At 45.6% G+C, this 21,819-nt stretch overlaps 1 protein-coding gene across 1 annotated transcript in view; it reads right to left on the reverse strand.

The window, feature by feature from the left end:
* LOC138282815 (transient receptor potential channel pyrexia-like) overlaps nucleotides 1-21,819 on the reverse strand; it is a 1,013,831-nt gene that overhangs the window by 519,644 nt on the left and 472,368 nt on the right. Inside the window, exons 11-12 of the mRNA XM_069220730.1 lie at nucleotides 11,814-11,905; nucleotides 11,587-11,701 (exon numbers count right to left, since the gene is read on the reverse strand). Of these exons, the coding sequence (XP_069076831.1) occupies nucleotides 11,587-11,701; nucleotides 11,814-11,905 (207 nt within the window). The remainder of the gene's footprint in view (nucleotides 1-11,586; nucleotides 11,702-11,813; nucleotides 11,906-21,819) is intronic.

The raw sequence follows: 21,819 nt of genomic DNA on the forward strand, positions 1-21,819 counted from the left end.
AGTGACTCCTGGGGTCAAGGAAAGCAAAGAGGCAAATTATCCCAGCAACTTGCAACAGCCCCTCTGCTGTTCCAGGGTCAGTGTTTGGGAGAGGTTCACACCCTCCACAGACCCATCTTTTTCTTTGGCAGACAGGAGGTCAGGAAGCGGTTCACTCTCCTCCTCCATTCCATCATCCGTTGCCAAGAGCATAGTCAGTTCAGACCTCACAGAATGCGGTTTGAGGCGGTTCACATGTAGGACTCTCAAAGGGGTCCTGGGAGTCTGAAAGTTCACCAGATAGGTGACATTACTCTTGCGCGCCACCATCTCAAAAGGCCAAGTCCACTTGTCATAGAGAACTCAAGGCTCCACTGGGGCCATGACCCACACTTTCTGTCCAGGCTGAAACTCAACCGGAATGGCATCCTGGTCGTACCATTTTTTCATCTCCTTCTGGCTTGCTTCCAGCTTCTCCTGAGTGAGCTTCCTGAAGCATGCAGTCTGGTTTCTGAAGGCCAGCACATAGCTAAATTCCTCCGGGCGGTGCCTACTGGGAGCTTTCTCCCAGCCTTCTTTCATTAGACTCAGAGGTCCTCTTACAGCTTGTCTGTACAGCAGCTCAAAGGGGCTAAAACCAAGCCTCTTCTCTGGTACCTCCCTGTAAGCAAAGTGAAGGCATGGCCAGAAGATGTCCCACTTACACCTCATGGGTTCTGACAGTCCCATAATCATGCCTTTCAGGGTGTGGTGGAGCCTTTCAACCAACCTATTTCCTTGGGGTGGTAAGGAGTGGTGAACTTGTAGGTTACCCCACATTTTTTCCACAGACTTCATATATGTAGATATGAAGTCGGTACCTGGATCAGACACCACCTCCTTAGGGGATCCCATGCAAGTAAAAATCTTCTGCATCTCACAGAACTCCTCCATGGTGATACCCCCTGCCTGCTGCCAATGGGTCAGCTATAGCACACCCTCAAGTTCAGCCACTTGTTCCCATGTAGGCTCCAGGGCATCCCCCTCAGGTGTAGCCTCCTCCCAGACCCTGGGAACTACTGGGGCAAGTTTCCCGCACCCCTGCCCCTTCGCTTCCTGGCAGGCACCTGGGCCACTCTTTCAGGCTCCAGGTCCTCCTGATCACCCTGACTGACTGCCATAGACCAGGTAGTCAAGTCTATCCACCCAGGCAGACCCAACATCTTCAAGTTCACCTGGCGTTCCACCTCATACCAAGGGGAATTCTCCAGGTTGTAACCAATAGACAAACAATAGGCATGGTTGGACTCATAGCTACCCTCAAGGGACCTGAGACCCCCGCATTGAAAGGGAACCTGTGCCGCCTTGCACAAGTGCTCGGAGTTGTCCACAGCAACTACTTGGTGAAGCACATTGGGAACTACCTGCTCTTCAGACACCAGGTGACACCTGACAGTAGTCATACTGGCTCTCGTGTCTCTCAGAGCCTCCACCCTCTGTCCATTGATGATCACCTTCTGCCTGTACCTTAGTGTTCTCAGGCACAAGGGTCCTCTGGACCATCTCACTGTCCCGTAGTGAGAGAAGGGTCATGTCAGCTGGTTCCCTTCCTTCCCCTGACCGAGCGCTACACTGGCCATATCCTGTGACTGCACACCAGTGGGTGCCGGTGCCCGCTTGGGACCCTTGGGATCCCCCCTCATGTGACCATTCAGATCACATGCATAACATCTGCAGGGAGCCTTCTTTGCAGGTTTCTTTGTAGAGATGCAAGGCTTCTTCTCACCTTGGGAATGGGAATCCTTACCCTGGTAGCTAGGTTAGGGCCCTTTAGAGAACTCCCCCTGTTTACCCTTGCCCCCAACTTCTTCTGATGGGGACCCTGCCCACCCTTGGTGGAATCTCCCCCATGCCTCTTCTGGACCCTGGTACTTTACCAAATGTCTGCCTCCTGGGCAGGTTTCCTGCGATTAGTCAGATTTGCTGTCAATCGGGAGCTGGCGCATCTCTGAAAAACAAAGACTAAGCAAGTACTCCCATACAATCAAATTGTACAGCCCCTCATAAGCTGTTACCTTGATGCCACCATCTGTGCTAGACCTGCCCTGCAGATCCAGCTCCATCAAACTCAGCTCTTGAGCAAAGATCAATTTCTTCTCCTCCATGACAAGTTTGTCTTTTTCTTCTTCACTTCTTATTGTAGTTGATGGCTCCTGTTTTCCCGCCTGTCCTCCTGTTCCTCCTGGGTCATGCCCTTGGATGAAACACTGCTGCCTGCCCTGGAGGCACTCCCTACAGGCAGGTCCTGGTTATCCAACAAAACATCATGTATGCTCTGCACCTGCTCATCCACAGTGATGTTCTCCTCTGCTGTGTACTCCTCAACCTCTTTTGCTGCCAACCAGCCCCTCAGCACCTTTTGTACCTTCTCCTTTTTGGTGGAGCTTTTGGTTGGACACTTGAACTCCTTGTAAAACTGCTTGAGCTGGGCTACTGTGTAATCCTCCATCTTTTCCAGCTCAAACACCACATTTGTAGCAACTGCTGATGGCTCCCCAGATTGAGATATGCTTCTGGATAAGGCTCAACAAAGGTGCAAAGTTTCAGAAGGCCAGAGAAATACAAAAAGGAAAAACAAAAACCCAAGAAAAAAACAGTATGTGGTTGTGTAATGGTCTGCCCTGAAACAGTAGTGTACACCAATTACTGTATGTCAAGTACAAAATACAAGTCCTATCCTCACCACTGATCAACAATGTTAGAAATGGGGTCTCTAGTTGGCAGTCAGTTTACACCCTGTCCAAGTAAGAGCCCTCACTCTAGTCAGTGTAAGGGAGAAGCAAAGCTCAGATAACTCCTACTCACTCCCTTGGTAGCTTGGGACAAGCCATCAGGCTTCTCAGAGGCAACATGTAAAGTATTTGCACAAAGATGTACAGTAACAGCAGAAAAACACCACAAAAGGACTCCACACCAGTTTAGAAAAAAGCCAATATTTACTTAAATCAAACCAGACCAAAACGACCAAAATCCAACATACACAATAAAAGATATCAATTTTTAAAGCAAAAAATAGAGTCTTAATCCATAGGAATCAATGGATGTGTTGTTTAACCTCAAAATACCTGGTATGAGTCAAAAATAAAGCTGCAGGGGCTACGGTGTGTCGGAAAAGCAAGCGATGCGTCGGTTCCTTACGCGCACGTGAGGCCATGCATTAATTCTTTCTCTCCTGGGCAAGCAATGTGTCAATTCTTTCCTCACAGGCAAGGGATGCATCTTTTTCTGGACAAGCAGGCTCGGGTCCGTGCAGTGTTGTTGAAGATTTGAGGCCCAGGGACAATGCTTGGAAAATCCAGACGCACAGCAACGATTAATCCACACTGAGCTAACAATGCGTTGATTTCACTGGTGCTGAGTCGATTTTTCTGCCGCTCAGCTGAGGTACCTTGATTGTCTCTCAGGTTTTACCAGCTTCTCCTTCCAAGGCCCCAGGGACTGGGTGTAGCAAGTCAGGGGTCTCAGCAGGCAAGCCAAGGTGCTGGCAAAAGAATTCTTCAATGTCCCTGAGATTTCTTAACAGGAGGCAAGCTCAGTCCAAGCCCTTGGAGAAACTTCACAGGCAGGATACACAGAAAAGTGCAGTTTTTGTCCTCTCTATGGCAGAAGCAGCAACTGCAGGCCAACCCAGCAAAGCATACACAGCAAAGGGGCAGTACTCCTCATCATAGCTCTTCATTTCTTCTCCTTGGCAGAGATTCCTCTTGGTCCAGAAGTGTTCTGGAATTGTGGGGTCAGCAGTCCAATACTTATTCTCATTCTGCTTTTGAATTAGGCAAACTTCAAAGGAAAGTCTTTGGAGTGCACAAGACCCTGCCTCACCCTGTCGGGGTCCCAGGCACACTGCATGGGGTTAGAGATTATATTGTGCCCTTTCAAGTGCAGGTGTCAGCTCCTCCCTCCCACTCTAGCCCAGGAAGACTCATCAGGATATTCAGGACACATCTCAGCTCCATTTGTTTCACCGTCTAGAGAGAATTCACAACTGTCATTCTGACCCATAAGTGTATTCAGCAGCTAAACGGACCTGACTGTTCAGGTAATAGTGCTTAGCGAACATTTGCTGTTAGGCCCATGTTGCTGCCTGGCAGATTTCCAGGACCAGAACTCCACATGTTAATGTGGTGGTTGCAGCCTTTGTTCCAGTGGTATGAGCACACAACCCCACTGTAAGTTGCTTCTTGGCCAGTGCATAGCAGATGTTAATGCAGAGCACAATCCATCAGGAAATGGTAAGTTTCTGCACGGCCTTCCCTTTCTTGGCTTCGACATACCCAATGAAGAGTTGATCATCACCCCAGAATGTTTTGTGAGGTCAAGGTAGAATGACAACACTCTTTTTGGGTCCAGCCGATTAAGTCTCTCCTCTTCCTTAGAGGGTTGAGGCGGAGCGTAAAAGCTAGGAAAAGTGATAGACTGGCCTAAGTGGAATGGGGTCACTACATTCTGGAAAAAAAGAGATGTATGGAGACTGAGAAGGCAGTGCCTGCAGTTCTCTGATCTCTGGGCAGATGCAATTGCCACCAGAAGAGCCTTCTTAATGGTAAGGAGTCTAAGAGGGCAGGTATGAAGCAGCTCAAAGGGAGCGCACATTAGAAAAGTGAGAATTAAGTTAAGGGACATTGAGGCATAACAAAGGGAGATGTGGGGAAACACATGCTGCAGACCTCTAAGGAACCTATTTACAATAGGGGACTTGAAGAGGGAAGGCTGATCTGAAAGCCACAGCAAAGCGGTGATAGCATTAATGTACTCAATGCAGATCCCTGCTGAGCCAGGGTAAAGATAAACAAAAGAACTTGGGAAAGGGGTGCAGATAAGGAATTAACCTGTTTGGTTAAATACCATGCCACAAAATTGCTAGTTGGTCAAGGGATAGGAGTCTCCTGCAATCGTGGTATATCACCCACCACTGCAGATCTACTGCAAAGCCCTGATGCTGCGCCTACTGGAACATCAGGTCCCACTGCAGAGCCCACATATGGAAACCAATCGGCTGGATACCTTGAGAAAGAAGATGTTTTCTTACACCAGCTTTGCCTTTTGGGACCTTACTGCCACTCTCCCTGAGACTCGAGTGCGCAGCTGCTGCCTACTGTCTTGGAGGAGGCCCGTGCTATACTCTCCCAAGCTATTTCTGATGGGAGAGACAGCGGCTAAGTTTGTAATGCACTGTGGTTAGATAGGATGGCTTGCCTGGCGGAGCGGTTTCATCACTGGTGGTCCTTAGATTGCACACCTGGTTGAGAACCACTGGCATTTGGGGGGCCGTCTAGGCTCTGTTCATGGACATGCTCGGGCTAGCTCCTGTCTCTTCGAATCTAGAGTGCTTCAAGGACAGCAGGGCTATGGCTGGGTCCTTGGGCCATGGGCCTTTCTATGGCACCCCACAACCAGAGTCTGCCTTTTGCTCCTTTCATGCCCACGGTGTTATACGGTGCCTACGACTTAAGGGGGAGTGTGTATTAGGTCAACATAACCTCTGGATACAGGGACTTAGGGGGTGATTCTGATTCTGGCGGGCGGCGGAGGCCGCCCGCCAGAATTCCGCCCCCATTATACCGCTCCGCGGTCAGAAGACCGCGGAGGGTATTATGAGTTTTTCCCTGGGCTGGCGGGCGGTCTCCAAAAGACCGCCCGCCAGCCCAGGGAAAAACTCCCTTCCCACGAGGATGCCGGCTCGTAATCGAGCCGGCGGAGTGGGAAGGTGCGACGGGTGCAGTGGCACCCGTCGCGTATTTCAGTGTCTGCAAGGCAGACACTGAAATACTTTGCGGGGCCCTCTTACGGGGGCCCCTGCCGTGCCCATGCCAATGGCATGGGCACGGCAGGGGCCCCCAGGGGCCCCGCGACCCCCCCTACCGCCATCCTGTTCATGGCGGCTTTCCTGCCATGAACAGGATGGCGGTAGGGGGGGTCAGAATCCTCATGGCTGCGGAGCGCGCTCCGCAGCCATGGAGGATTCAAACGAGCAGCGGAAAGTCAGCGGGAGACCGCTGACTTTCCGCTTCTGACCGCGGCTGAACCGCCGCGGTCAGAATGCTCGTTGGAGCACCGCCAGCCTGTTGGCGGTGCTCCCGTGGTCGGTGGCCCTGGCGGCCACCGGCCGCCAGGGTCAGAATGACCCCCTTAGTCCCCTGGTACTATCAGGAAATGTTGACACAATTCCTAGCTAGCTCACAGCCCCCAATCTGAATTCCTAAACATATCAGGGCAACAGATGGTGTCTGCAACCTCAAACATGACTATTCAGATTCCCAAGGAAATCATTGTCACTTTGCACACCCAAGGCAAGACACAAGTAAGATATGGAAATGTCTATTCAAACATTTATTGCAATAATCTTATTCTTGTCTAACAAGCATGAGCTGCGATTATTAGGCAGATGAAACAACCAATGGTAACCAGCATTACAAAAATGGTGAAGAAGATAAACAGTTCGGCCAAGTTTATATTATTGGGTTGTTACATTCCTATCTGCTACTACATACATTATTGAGAGCAAAGTGGGAGTAACCTCTGTCAGATCAATAGGCTAGCCCCCATACCTGGGTAAGATGTACCAGAAAGCCAGGGAGCCAGTCCGGTGTAGTGCAAGCTACCGCCCCTTGCAGGTTTAGAGATCAGAGCCAGCAGGGTTGCATCTCAATCACAGTGCATAATGCTCCAGGACAACAACAGCGGAAGTGCCCCTCTGCCAAATGTAGCACAAAGGCAGTTTTTATAATGAAACCTTGCACTGTGTCAGAGGTGCAGAGCTGATGTGTTGATATGTCTGTTGGTTTAGAGTTGTCTACAATTGAGAATCAAAATGCAAGGACATCACTCTCTGTGTGTGAGTAACCTTGGCTGGGTGTACAGCCTGCATGGCAGCAGCTGTTACAAGGAATATGCATCAAGTGAAGTGTCTTTGCAATACATTATCACATGAGTATACAATTGTGATAAAGGATCACCATCAGTAGAGATGCTAAGTTAAAATGTTAATTCTAAAATGGGGGCCCTACACAGCCTTGTCGTGCTTCACCACAATGGAAGGGGCTTCCAGCCGTGTCTGTACCCACCCAGCCACCACAGTATGCAAGATTCCCAGCCCCTGGCTGCCAAGGATGTAGCACCCACAGACCTCGTTGGTCAGGTAGCCAGAGGTAGGGCTACTCCACCACTCACCCAGCAGCCGCAGCCTTCAAGTCTCTTTATAGTTTGCCCTCCGACCATCATGACCATCCAGTGGGAGGCAAGATATAACATCACCTGCAACACTGGAGGTCAATAACATTTCACCGCTGGGTTCTCCTGATTGTCTGAAGGGGATACTCCCTCCCCTTCGTGACTACCCATCGACCCATACCACCCAGCTGCAACAGGCTGACAGAGGACCACATCGCTTTACTTCGCCAGGAAGTGGCGTCTCTCTTGGCCACGGGAGCCATAGAGAGGGTGCCAGCATGAGAAGTAGGTCAGGGTTGTTATTCACGTTACTTTCTGATGCCAAAGAAGGATGGGGGCCTTTGTCCTATCCTAGACTTGTGGCCTCTCAATTTCTTCCTGAAAAAGGAGAAATTCAGAATGCTCACACTCGCTCAAGTCCTGTCTGCCCTGGTCACGGGAGAATGAATGGTAGTGTTGGACTTGCAGGACACATAGGGCCTGATTCTAACTTTGGAGGACGGTGTTAAACCGTCCCAAAAGTGGCGGATATACCACCTACCGTATTACGAGTCCATTATATCCTATGGAACTCGTAATACGGTAGGTGGTATATCCGCCACTTTTGGGACGGTTTAACACCGTCCTCCAAAGTTAGAATCAGGCCCATATTCCTGTCTTGCCTGCCCTCAGACGTTACCTGCAGTTCATGGTAGGACATGAGCACTTTCAGTTTGTCATGCTCCCCTTTGGCCTTACCAGCTTGGATGGAGTGACTCCCGGCTGAAACACCTCCATCAAGACATTCGTCTTGACAGCCACGGAGGGCAGCTGAAGGTCCAGGACCTTGGTCGCCCTCCTCACAACCATAGCAAATGAAGCTCCTTCCTCCATAGCCACAGTAAGAGGAGAGTCCAGTCCACTGGCATTCGCCAAATCTTCATACCAGGCATCCTCTGTGACATCTAGGGGCTGATATCCATCAGGGTCCAGTAGCCCCTCATAATCATCCCCAAGTTCTAGCCCAAAGGAATAGGACACAGGCTCTGACCTGGATGGAATTCTTCTAGTCAGCACTGGAGTCCGCATCGGACGGCGTCCATCTGGCTGCATCTCGAAGTTAAGGATGAGAAAGAGGACTGCGCTGCTAGTAGGCGTCAGTGGTGCCAGGCACGTCAGCAGTGGAGCTGGTGCAAGGTAAGCTCAACCAGCGCCGGTTCAGATCCATGGATGCACCTGGCACCGGGGGGTGAACCCACCAATGGAAGACCAGTAGGGGCCCCTCCCAAAGCCGTGGGGCCAAAGGTGCTCCAGTGGGAACAGGCTGACCACATTTAAGGTGGATAGCTTCATAACATTCTCAGAGTTGGGCAGGGAACACTCCACCTCTTGGAAACGTCCCAGGCGCAGGCTCACCCACAGAGCCAGACCTTGAGTGCCAATGCTCCTTCATCTTGTTGGATGACTTGAACAGACTAAGTGAAGTCAAAGATCTCTGTTACTTCTTGTTCTTAAGCTTGTGGAACTTACCTGAAGGCATGGATGACCTTGAATGCAATGATGAGCACTTGGAATGGCTTCTTGACATTTCCCTGGACCTTCCGGTCAACCAGGATTAAGAGTATTGAGGCATTGTACGTTGAGCCGCAAAGAGCTTGAGGGGTTGCTCCATCAAGGCCTTTGGGTGCATGGCACAAGAATCAATGCACTTCTTGGCATGGTGGTCACGCTTGAGACACCAAAGGCAGACAAGGTGTGAATCCGTCACCAACATTTGCCGATGACAGATTCCACAGGGCTTAAAACTAACCTTCCTTTTGGACATCCTTGCCACATCAGACAATATCCCAAAAAGCGTTGTCAAAATGGTCAAAAAGTCAGTCAAAAAGTGACTGACGGTAGCTCTTCTCCGATTCTGCACTATCTGGTGCGGAAAGAAAACAACTGATGTCAGCTCACTGTGGTGCTTCTTAAGTAGGTACCGCACATTTCACTGGTGGTATGGATGGTGATAATGACGCCACACACAGCTGAACAATGCCACCTACCGGCGTGCATTGGTACTGCTCACAAACAATTACCAGATCCAATCTGATGTCTAAGGATTATTCTAAGACCGGAATACTGCAGCTATCAGATACTAGTCTCTTCGGGACCCAAGACAAGCTAGGGCCAGGACACGGAGGCAGGAAATTCCAAACACCTCTGAGGCTGGGAACATCCAGAGTGTTCTCCTATGTTCTCCTATTTAGACCCAACTCTTAAGTACACCTATGGACCTCTGGAAGACTCAGAATGACTGCTGTGCTTCTCTGCAAGGACTACTACCCTTTCGCTCTGCTGCCTGAGTGAAAAAGACTAGACCTGCATCATGAGCCGAGGGCCACCAGAGTGACTCCAAGGGCTAGCTGGCTGGCCTCCTGATCAGAACGCCAGAGACGGAAAAGGCTCCCATCATCTTGAAACCAGCGCTGGACTCTACATGTTGTGAGTCATTTCCTCATAGTAGTGCCACCCCAGTCCTACTCCCTTTAAAGTGGGCCAGAAGGTGCTCTGCCAGCCCAGCTGTGGTCTTGTGGGCAGAACCGACGCAGCACACTGCATCTCCTCGCAGCTCTGCTTCAGAACCGCTGCTTGCAACGCAACCCCAATGCAGGACCTTGCATCGCACTGCCGCTGTGTGACGCATTCTCAATGCAGGCCTTTGCATCACAGTCCCCCTGTCAACCGCCTCCTGGACAATGACAGAGGAGTGTTTATCAGCCCTACAGCTCCTCATAACTGCCACTGCGTAGTGCTCCTTGATGCAAGATCTCAGAACGGTCTACGAACTAGGACTTTGTTCAGTGGGCCTAACTGGGGACTTGGCCTATGATCCATCTTGGTCGGCGTGAACTTGGGACTTTGTCCCGGTCCAGCACAACCAGAAAACCACAACTGGCGTTTTGTGGCACTATTTTTGCTAAAATCTTTAAAATTGCATATCTCCAGGTCTACTGATTGGATTTTTGTTGTTTTCATCTCAAATAATTTATCAAAATATACTCTATTTGTCTAAATTGCTGTGCCATTTTTCTTGTGTTGTGTTTTCACTTTATTACTGTTTGAAGTGCTAAAATAAATACTTTACATATTGCCTCTGAGATTAGTCTGATTGCTGATTAGTTGGATGCTGCGTTTGATGGAAAATGTGGACATTCACCCTCACCACCACTGTAGAGGCCCAGTACAGTAACTGAATTCACTGCCTGTAGTTTGGGCTGAAACCAAACTGTTTCAGTGTCTGGTGGAGAAAGGGCCAGTGTATTGCCTCAAATGCCTTTTCGACATCTAATGCAAGAAAGATGTAGGGTTGTTTCCAGAGACGCACCTTTGAGATCCAATTGTGCAAGCAACGGAGGTTGAGTCTGGTGGACCTGCAACGCATGAAGCCGGACTGGACTCTGTATGAGCGGGACTATCACTGTAAGTGGTGTGGTAGTGAAGATCGTGATCACCACATTTGTTTCGATATTCAGCAAGGAAAAAAGGCGAAAGGAGCCACAGGTAGTCACCAGCTTACCCTTCTTATGTATCACAGTGATGGTGCCACGCTGCAAGTCAGGGGGCAGCTCACCTTATCACAGGCCTCTCGGAAAAGCTCTAGCAGGTAAGTTCCAAGCAGCCCTGCATATCGCTCAAATAATTCAGCCAGGAGGCCTTTGGGCCCCGGTGTCTTCCCGGCCTTCAGTTTCACAATGACCAAGTGGACCTTCTGTATTTTCAACACTCTGGTTTTCCCTTGTGTCCACAGGAGCAAATACTGACTGTGATCCCAGTAAATATCTATTGAGGAGTAAGATACTCTACACAAATCAGTCGCGAGATGCACCCTGTCACAAAGTTCAGCCATCGCCTTGATCATTGGCATTTGTTTTACACACGCAAAGCTTACTTATGGTTACTCATTATTCAGTGAATGTATATTTGTAATTTGTATACTTCAGTGGTATAACCGGTATTCAGTGATATATATCAAACTATTCCTCTCCTCTTATCAAACTGGCACCGTGGACTGCTGTGCTCTGGAATAGCCCTGTGGGAACCTGATATTCAGAAGCATTAGAAACACACAATGAGTTCGGTGTCCCTATCACGCCACAAATGGTGCATTTCTATATGGTGACGTAGTGGGATAATGTATCCTTTGCAGAGATCTGTGATTAACCACCGTGGTAATTTGTTACAGTCACAAAATCTGCTCAGACTTTCCTGTATCCAATTGGCAAGTTAAGTACCTCTCTGTTGGGTCACATTAAACATTTGTATCTGTCATTCGGGTGAAGGTGTGCCCCACAAACACACCTCTTCTGTGAAGTCACGTATGTATCAAGATTTATACAGAGCATTCATTGGAGGGCTGTGCAATTTAGGACTTACCTCAGGAAACACATAAGGGGTCTCCTCCGGCCTCTCTATTCCTGCTGCAATACCGAGGGCACTCCAGGAAATAGTAAAGATGAGATTTAAAATCAACATAATGGCGATGTTCCTCCTACAAGAAGGGGAGAAAGGAAGACTACACGTCAGGGTCGAGAGAGACGACTCCCATGGGGCGGGCTGGTCACTGATAATAGCATTTCACTGAGGAGAGAATGAAAACTTGCCTTCCGAAGCGCTGCCACTTTATCTCAATTAATTTCTGAATAACAGGATGCATGATAATGTCCAGCTGGTGGGTTTGAACAATCACTTCCAGCTAGAACATGGAGATAAAAGAAAAGATGAGGATGAGATGACAGTAATGAAATCTCGCGATCACAGCTTCGATTTAAGGAGCGTGGGAGCGTTATGCACCAATGCCATACCAGCTCCTGGAGCTCACTAATGTATTGATCTGCCACAGTCCCTGCTTATGAAATGTGAAGCCTGCCATGACACTTCCAATATGTTAGTTAATGGTTTTGTGGGGAAATACACTACGCAGCACCTGACATAAGCAGGGCGAACCTCCCTTCAACTACAGCAGCCTCTGAGTATTGTCTTACACAGGACCTGCTATGACATATGTTGCCTTGGGAAGAATGCACGACATGGATACAAGTTCCTGGCCGAAATTACAGATAAAATGAGCATTGACAAAGCCAATAGCTTTCCATAGTACAAAGAAAATCCATACACACATAGAACTCACATAAATACATGTATGCATTAACAAAAAATTGAGGCATCCATGTGCGTGCGTGGCAACACATTTACGAAATCCATTGACACACAGGTCATTGCACTGACAAAGTCACTGACAAACATATATGCAGTTACCCAAGAACACAGATATACATGCACCTAGACTTCTCGACCTAATGGCACCAATGACTACAGACTGCCTGAGTTGCAGTGACCAAACACAGGCTACACAGACTATTGGATGTACGGGTGCCAACCCACACAGAACACAAAGACACAGTGGTTAAAACATCCTTGCTCACAAAACACACAGGCACTCTCTCACAAACACACATACACAGACAGACACCGATTATCTGCCAATCCCAGCTGTAAACTGCGTGAGCATACCTTTACTGAGCTGATATAATTGTATACTCTAGGCATCCGGTTTGGAGGTTACTTTGTGCTTTTGTGCTTTCAAACGAATATTCGTGCATTTTGGAGCAGAGTATATGAAACTCGTAGCATTTCACTCCGTTGTTCCATCATACCTGTTCCTGTCCTTACATTTTGGCTATAATTTGCCTCATGCAACAAATACCTACAGTGTCCTACAAGGGATGGAAGAGCACGCCCTTTAAAAAGAATGCCTTGTTGGCAGACTCTGGTAACTTCACTTAAATACCATCGAGGCAAAGCTACGCACGAGTATAAGCAGGTGCCTTTTGAAGAATGCCTAGAAGAAGATAACCCCCACTTCTGGAGCTCTATGCCAAACCCAAAGGTGAAATTTCCTACATGTCCACACCTCCTGAAATAAGTAAATGAAAGACGGTTTTACCACTTTGTTCGTCTTGCTCATAACAGTTCATAGATTATGATGAACAGTCATGTCCAAGAAACAGGCAACTGCACTAGACGTTACATTTAACAAACAATTTAGCTGCACGTCTGCCTCGAGGACTCAAATATCTGACCTCCAGTGCCATGAACACTGTGACAGAATCCGTTTAAATTTCATCTAGTTCTATTGTGTGATTGCCTGCAGATTCGTTCAGTTAGAAAGTGTGTAGTTTAGACATGCGCAGAAGTGTTAGCATCACGTCTGCCTCCTGTCTAGGCTGATATTTCTTTGTTGATTATGTTATGGTTCCTGCAGTGGTAATATGGGCGCTTAACATGTCAACATGTGATTGGATATAATGCATTTAACACCATACTTATTTTGCCTTGTGAGTTTAATGTGACCAAACTTAGAAACATGGGATAAAAAATCGGTGATCAGGTGATATAAAAACCCCGGTATTTGGCCATAGTTTGGAGCGTTTAGAGAGGCTTAGTGGAAAAACTATCAAAACAGAGATCATGCCGGTTTGCTGCAAACGTTGGGGCTCACACAGCAGTGCACAGAAATGCTGATAGTTCCCGGGCAAGGGCAGTGATAGAAAGCAGCTAAATAACATAGAAAACATCGAAACAACTACTTCTCACTGAGAAGATATGTTGTGACATCCATCTTAAAAAAAACACGATTTATAGGCTTGCTATTTTTGAGAAATATTTTAGCATAGAGCTTAGAAGTAGCTATCGAATGAGAGCTTAGAAGTGGCTATCGACTGTTAAGGTTCTAGGAACTTGCTAACCCTGTTAGGAATGTCGTATTATTTCGCTGGCCAGGTCATGTATTGTAGCATTTATTTTCGAATTTAAAGATGTATCCCAGGTTTCTTAGTGCTACTTTGAGTGTGTTATTCATTTACAAAAGAAGGTTTAGAGTTCCACTGTGTCCCTGAACTCATCTAAAGGGACTAATCATGACCAGAAAACCAAAGTATTGCTTAGTGGACTGTGTACGGGATGCAGTACAATAGGATTTTGAATTTGTGTTGATGCATTGGTGGATTTCTAATGCACCAGGGCCTTAGAAGTCCAACTCCTGCGTCTCTAAGAAGATCCCGAGATTTTAACAGCAGTCCTGTGTCTCTGTTTCCGAAGAAGCACACTCTGTGCTGGATATTACTTTACGTCTTCCTAAGCTCCCTTTCTTGTATCCTTTACATTTTTTTGTCAGCATGAGCTTTTGAGAGGTTCTACTTCTGCATTAATCTTGTGGTTATACTGGAAACCCATCTGGTTACTTTACACTTTGTTGATAAGGGTGCCTCTGCCTTGTATCCACTATCCTTGGGGCCCGGCATATTGTTGCTGTTCTGTTACACACAGGGAGTGGGTGGTCAACGCTTGCTGTGCTGTGGCTGTTCGGAGTTGTATTCTATTCCCAGCTGCTCTTAGCATTCCAGGTTAGGTCTATATGTAGGTTGTCTCTCCATTCTTCTCCTTATTCCTCATTCTCCTCACTAAAATTGTCATTACTCGAAATTAGTAGTGCAGGCCAATCCAAAAGTGTACAGAGCAGGGGTTTGTGTCTCTACTTTCAACAAAATGGGAGCCGTAACCATTCTGTGGAGGCTCAGCCCTCTAACCGCCTCACCTAATGCTATTATCTCTTGTCTGTCTTAGGGGAGAGCGCAATGTTTTGACACACTCCTGGTTTGTGTTCAGAATGGATACACAGTTGTTGAAGTTCACCCCACATAATTCTACAGCTGCTTTTACCATTTTCAGAGCGCCTGTTGGAAGTTGAGTAAAGCACGGAAGTCATTTAGGGATCACCAGGGTTCGAGCAGTGACCCGTGGTTGGCCCCTGCCTTCGTGACCCCTGGCCTCAGAGGTAGCAAAATCAGTGCCTGCGTCCTAAAGGACGTCGGCCGGAGCTTATTTTCCTGCTTTTCTGTCAAATTCCTTATTACACAAATAGTGAATAATATTATTCACTATTAATGTAATAAAAATTGAGTATAATTTGCTAGAATAAGACCCTATCTGTCAACTAACATAAGTAAAAAAATGCTTTAAAATGTATATTGCATGCATGCTTGCAGGTGTGCGTGTGAATGTGTGTGTGTGTGTGTAAGAATGAGTGTGTGAGTCAAAGCAAAGGTCAAATGGTGCGTGATGTCAGTTCAGCTGCTCCTTGCATTTTGGTGAATTGACACCCATGGGGTAAAGAAGAAGTGGATTGTTTTTTCCCATCCTCCATCTCTGAAATTAAGCCTTGCTAGGTCAAGGAAGCGTAGTGCCCTCTAATAACTTTTTGAAGAGTTGGTCTCCAGGGCTGGAAGACAATCAGAATGCCCAATGACTATGTTTCTGCAATTGCTTCCTGACCGTCACGAGAGACCGTTTCCTTAGACAAATACCTTACTTACCTTTCTCTTGGATGTCTCCAGGTAACAGACTGGATCCAGAAACATTTTGCAATACGTTCGGCACGCCTGCGGGTACACCATCAGACTCCATTGTGCCTACGTTCCGCCTCTATACATGACGACACAGAGTGGCATATAGGCGCCACATTTTTGCATTGACATCAGATTATTGACAGTACTTTCCACATCTCCGTATGAGGTGCGTGGCCTACAATAAAATGAACTGGCAGTGTATGAATATAACTTGGAACCTTAATAATCACTGAATGGTCACTCCACAGAGTGGAGAGAGGTGCTGGTAGGAAGAGTATTCAACAGAAAAAGAGTGAATTGTAAAAGGTAAGTGGCTTATTCTTCTAATAAATATTTCTAACCTTCGAATCCTTGCCTTGTGAATTTGTACCAAAGCAATGTCCCCTCCAACAAGGGCGTCTGGACATGTAGATGCTACACTCAAAAGTCCTGCTGGAATGAAGGGGAAAATTACCCTCCTTGGAGAATCTTGTGAAAGTATGGATTGAGGCCCGGTATCCTGACCCCATAGGACACATAGAGGGGTGCCTTGGGGCAAAAAATTGTCCAATTTAGTTTTTTCGCCTGGTCCGCGTAGCCACGGCTGGATACATGGATCCACGAATCCACAGGTGGATCTGCAGATCCAGAAAAAAAAATGGAAAAACAAACACCCACTGCATCAAAGCTCATGCAGCGAATGACGGTTAAAGGGGTTGACCACAGGGGAGGCCCTGCGGCTAGGCCCCGCTGCGCATAGCCTAAGGCCATGCACAGCACAGGGTTGGTTGGGTTGTTATAGGGGTTGACCGAGTCCCAAGATGGCTGCCAGCACTTCCTTGTTGAAGTGTTGGCAGCCAATCAGATATCAGCATGGGGACAGTTGGATCCGCGGAGGATGGGCATCCCTATATATCTACATTATTTGGCCTTAAATTACTGCAAAATTACAGAACTGATTCCCACCAAACCACAAAAAGTGTAATCTACGTAACAGAATCTAGCTTTTGTGCTAAATTTGGTGTAATTCCGTTCATTGGTTCAGGCTGTAAGCATGTCTAAAGGTCTTGTGGAAAAATGAATGGGGAAAACACATTTTCGCCCCCCCCCCCCTTTTTATCGGCTCCCGCTTGACAGATCACTCTGAAAATTTCAAGACAGAAGCTGAACTGAGCAAAGTAGATGTTTTGAAAATTTCATGAAGCGGAGCCAAAGTTATTGGCAAAACAATAAACGCACTTCCTTTGGAAACTAGGTCCTTACTATAACTACCTAGTGGTGACCGCCATTAGGTAATATATGTATGTACTTGGTTGGGACAGCGTGTGTTGTTCCTTGACGGCACTTTAGAGAATTTTGGAATTTTTATATGTGCCTTTTATTTATTATACTTTTTCATGCGGTGTGAAATTAACCTGCATTTGAATTCTTTTCAATTAATTGGAGCCGATGATATTACATACGAGTGTTTTTCGATTCTACATTTCACGAGCCTGTTTGGATATTGTGCAGCCCTTTGGTGTGTGATTGAATTGCACAGTCTTTTTAAAATAATATATATATATATATATATATATATATATATTCACTCAAAAAAACAAAGGTTGCAGGGACGATATAGTTGTGAAATAGAATGAAAAATAACATAGACATTCACTTAAAAAGTTAAATGAAAGATGTTGTGACAAAGGTGCTAGGAGTGATGAAACACGTTTGGCATCCCCTTGCTATTACCTCGAGTGGAGTGCCCTCTTTCTCTCAGACTGAGGAAAAGTTGATTTGTGTATATATTTAAATAAATATAATCTACTGGCGGTCTCCAGTAGGTAGTTATAGTTAGGACTATGTTTCCGTAGAAAAAAGCATTTTTTGACTTGCCTATATCTTTTACATTGTTTGACTGATCTTCCCAAAATGTTCCCAAAAACGTATGTCAGTGATTTTTGTTGCATACTGCAAGTTTTGGGGTAATCCATCAAGCAAAGGCAGAGGGTAAAAAAAAAAAAAAGGGTGTTTCTTATGTTAATTCTCATATGACCTTCGAACATGACTACAGCCCGACCCACTGGCCAGAATTACACAATTTTATCAGAAAGCTAGCGTTCGGTATGCAGATTGTGCTTTCACTTATTTTGTGTAAATCCATTCAGTAGTTTTCAAGAAATTTAGGGAAATACAAATTTGTACATCTCTGGCCGCAGCAACTTCACTATTATTTCACAAAAAAATCACGAATATTCACAAATTTTCACTAATGCCATTTTATTTCACAGGACATGGTCCCCAGGGGGAAAATCCTAATTGAAAGTGGCATAAAGGGTCATGGTGAAGGTACCCTGACCTCAGTGGTGTGATAAAGGTGTGTTTTGCAGCAAACTATGGGTTTAAAATAATTTTTTATCACCATGTGCGATATTCACGAAACTTTGCACATTTTCACAAATTATTCGCAAAATATTAGCAAATGTGAAAAAATGTTAAAGAATAACCACAGATCCATTCATACACTCATTCATTCACTCATACATGCCCTCAGAGACCCATGCGCCTACTCACACACCCGCTGAGACATTCATGCACCCCCTCAATCCTACTCAGACTCACAAACCCAATTTCAGACTCACTCAGACACCCACTCACAGATCCACTGAGAGACAGGCCCTGTGGCCAGCCTGCGCTGCGCTTGGCCAAAGGTTGTCGTGCGTGGCGGGGGTTTGGGTGGGTATAAGGGCTTGGCTGCAAGGCCGGTCTGTAGGCCAGGACTTGCGACCAAGCGTTATTCCAACCCCCACTGCGCATGACCTTTGGCATAACGTATAGTACTTAAAATTACTTTACGTTAAAGAACCATAGAAATTCACTGAAAAAAACAAATGTTTCAGGGACGTTATAGTTAAGTTCTGAATTTACTGGTACAAAACCATAGAAATTCAGCAGTTATAGTTAGAGTTCTTTTAAGTAATTATAACTCTCGCCTTCACCATGCACAGTTAATTTCTCCACATATTATATCATTGATGAGACCTTGTATGGCATCTTTGATATTTCACTGCAACATTTACAATAAAAATATTGATAAGAAAACTGTGCATGGCAAGGGGGCGAGTTAAAGTTACCTTAGGGAGCAAGTTATAGTTACTTGAAGAAACTCTATAACTGCTGAATTTCTATGGTTTTGTACAAGTAAACTCAGAACCTAACTATAATATCCTTCATATACAGGGAGTGCAGAATTATTAGGCAAGTTGTATTTTTGAGGATTAATTTTATTATTGAACAACAACCATGTTCTCAATGAACCCAAAAAACTCATTAATATCAAAGCTGAATATTTTTGGAAGTAGTTTTTAGTTTGTTTTTAGTTTTAGCTATGTTAGGGGAATATCTGTGTGTGCAGGTGACTATTACTGTGCATAATTATTAGGCAACTTAACAAAAAAAAATATATACCCATTTCAATTATTTATTATTACCAGTGAAACCAATATAACATCTCAACATTCACAAATATACATTTCTGACATTCAAAAACAAAACAAAAACAAATCAGTGACCAATATAGCCACCTTTCTTTGCAAGGACACTCAAAAGCCTGCCATCCATGGATTCTGTCAGTGTTTTGATCTGTTCACCATCAACATTGCGTGCAGCAGCAACCACAGCCTCCCAGACACTGTTCAGAGAGGTGTACTGTTTTCCCTCCTTGTAAATCTCACATTTGATGATGGACCACAGGTTCTCAATGGGGTTCAGATCAGGTGAACAAGGAGGCCATGTCATTAGATTTCCTTCTTTTATACCCTTTCTTGCCAGCCACGCTGTGGAGTACTTGGACGCGTGTGATGGAGCATTGTCCTGCATGAAAACCATGTTTTTCTTGAAGGATGCAGACTTCTTCCTGTACCACTGCTTGAAGAAGGTGTCTTCCAGGAACTGGCAGTAGGACTGGGAGTTGAGCTTGACTCCATCCTCAACCCGAAAAGGCCCCACAAGCTCATCTTTGATGATACCAGCCCAAACCAGTACTCCACCTCCACCTTGCTGGCATCTGAGTCGGACTGGAGCTCTCTGCCCTTTACCAATCCAGCCACGGGCCCTTCCATCTGGCCCATCAAGACTCACTCTCATTTCATCAGTCCATAAAACCTTAGAAAAATCAGTCTTGAGATATTTCTTGGCCCAGTCTTGACGTTTCAGCTTGTGTGTCTTGTTCAGTGGTGGTCGTCTTTCAGCCTTTCTTACCTTGGCCATGTCTCTGAGTATTTCACACCTTGTGCTTTTGGGCACTCCAGTGATGTTGCAGCTCTGAAATATGGCCAAACTGGTGGCAAGTGGCATCGTGGCAGCTGCACGCTTGACTTTTCTCAGTTCATGGGCAGTTATTTTGCGCCTTGGTTTTTCCACACGCTTCTTGCGACCCTGTTGACTATTTTGAATGAAACGCTTGATTGTTCGATGATCACGCTTCAGAAGCTTTGCAATTTTAAGAGTGCTGCATCCCTCTGCAAGATATCTCACTATTTTTGACTTTTCTGAGCCTGTCAAGTCCTTCTTTTGACCCATTTTGCCAAAGGAAAGGAAGTTGCCTAATAATTATGCACACCTGATATAGGGTGTTGATGTCATTAGACCACACCCCTTCTCATTACAGAGATGCACATCACCTAATATGCTTAATTGGTAGTAGGCTTTCGAGCCTATACAGCTTGGAGTAAGACAACATGCATAAAGAGGATGATGTGGTCAAAATACTCATTTGCCTAATAATTCTGCACTCCGTATATATATATATATATATATAAATATATATATATATATATATATATATATATCTACACACACACACACACACACACACACACACACATACTCACCAAAGGTTAAAGCTTAGTTATAGTTAGGAAAACGATTTTTCCTATACAAACCAAGTAAAAAATTCTAAAGTTATCGTTTTAACTTTAATTTACAATTTATCAACCACCTTCAAGTAGCGGAACTTGTTACGCACTCTTTTCAGTTTGCTAACCAGGCAACATTAACTATAACTCACCACTCTATCATGCAATATGTTGTGACAAGTAATACAATTGGAGAAGTTATAAGTGTTGTTAAGAATGCTATGATTACGCAAGCTATAAGTGATGTAGTATTCAAGGGTATGAACAGGGCATAGAAATTACATGAGTCATAGTTAATGTAGTGTGGCAAGTGAGGTGACAAGACTGTGTTCGGAGGTGCGTGACATAATATTTTGAAGGTGTTGCATAAGTCATAAATTGATTGGAGTGACATTGCTTACACTGGAGTAAAGTCTTACACAGTGGAGTGGAGCAGTGTGTCGTATCACAAGCTTTAACCTTTGATTTTCTTTCATTGAATTTCAATGTTTTTTTATTTGCACTAAAAATGTGTTTTATATTTTTAAATCGTAGAGTCCGGTGTTGCAAGTAGAGAGTTGTTATGTGAAGTGTAGTACAGTACATAGGAGGAGAGTTTTGTAAAGCCTACTGTCATAGACTGGAGTATTGTAGACTAAAAATTAGTAGGGTAGAGTAGAGTGTAGCAGTGTGTCATACAGTGAAGTTAGGTGTTATATAGTGTAGTGGCATGGTGTCTCATAATGTGAAATACATTGAAGTGGGGTAGTGTACAGTAAAGTGTCATAGATTGGAGTGGCGTGTTGTAGACTATGGTGGCATTGATCGGAGATTAGTGCAGTGGCACAGCATACATTCGAGTAAAGTGTCACAAATTGGAGTGCTGAGTTGTACACTAGAGTGTAGTAGGGTGTTATACAGTATTGCAAAGTAATGTAGACTACAGCAGAGTAGAATGGAATACAGGCTAGTTGATTTCCATTGAGTGGAGTGGTGTGCAGTACAGTACGGTGTTACACAGTGTGGTACAGTGGATTGGCATACAGTGTTATAGAGTACAATGGCATAGAGTGGAGTGGAGTAGCATTCATTGGAGCAGTGGCATAGAGTGGACTACTGTGTCACAGTAGAGTGGAGAAAAGTGGGGTGCAGTGAAATACAAAGAGTTGCATACAGTGTTGTATTGTGGACTAGACTATCATAAAGTAAAGTGGAGTAGAATGTTGTACAGTGGTATACAGTATAGTACAGTGTTGTGCAGTTGAGTGAAGGGCACAGATAGGAATAAAGTGTTGGAGAGTCACATGCATTGTAGCAGAGTGTGGAGAGTGGAGTTGCATAGAGCA

This window comes from Pleurodeles waltl, chromosome 2_2 (genome assembly GCF_031143425.1).
Source record: "Pleurodeles waltl isolate 20211129_DDA chromosome 2_2, aPleWal1.hap1.20221129, whole genome shotgun sequence".
Lineage (NCBI taxonomy): Eukaryota > Metazoa > Chordata > Amphibia > Caudata > Salamandridae > Pleurodeles > Pleurodeles waltl.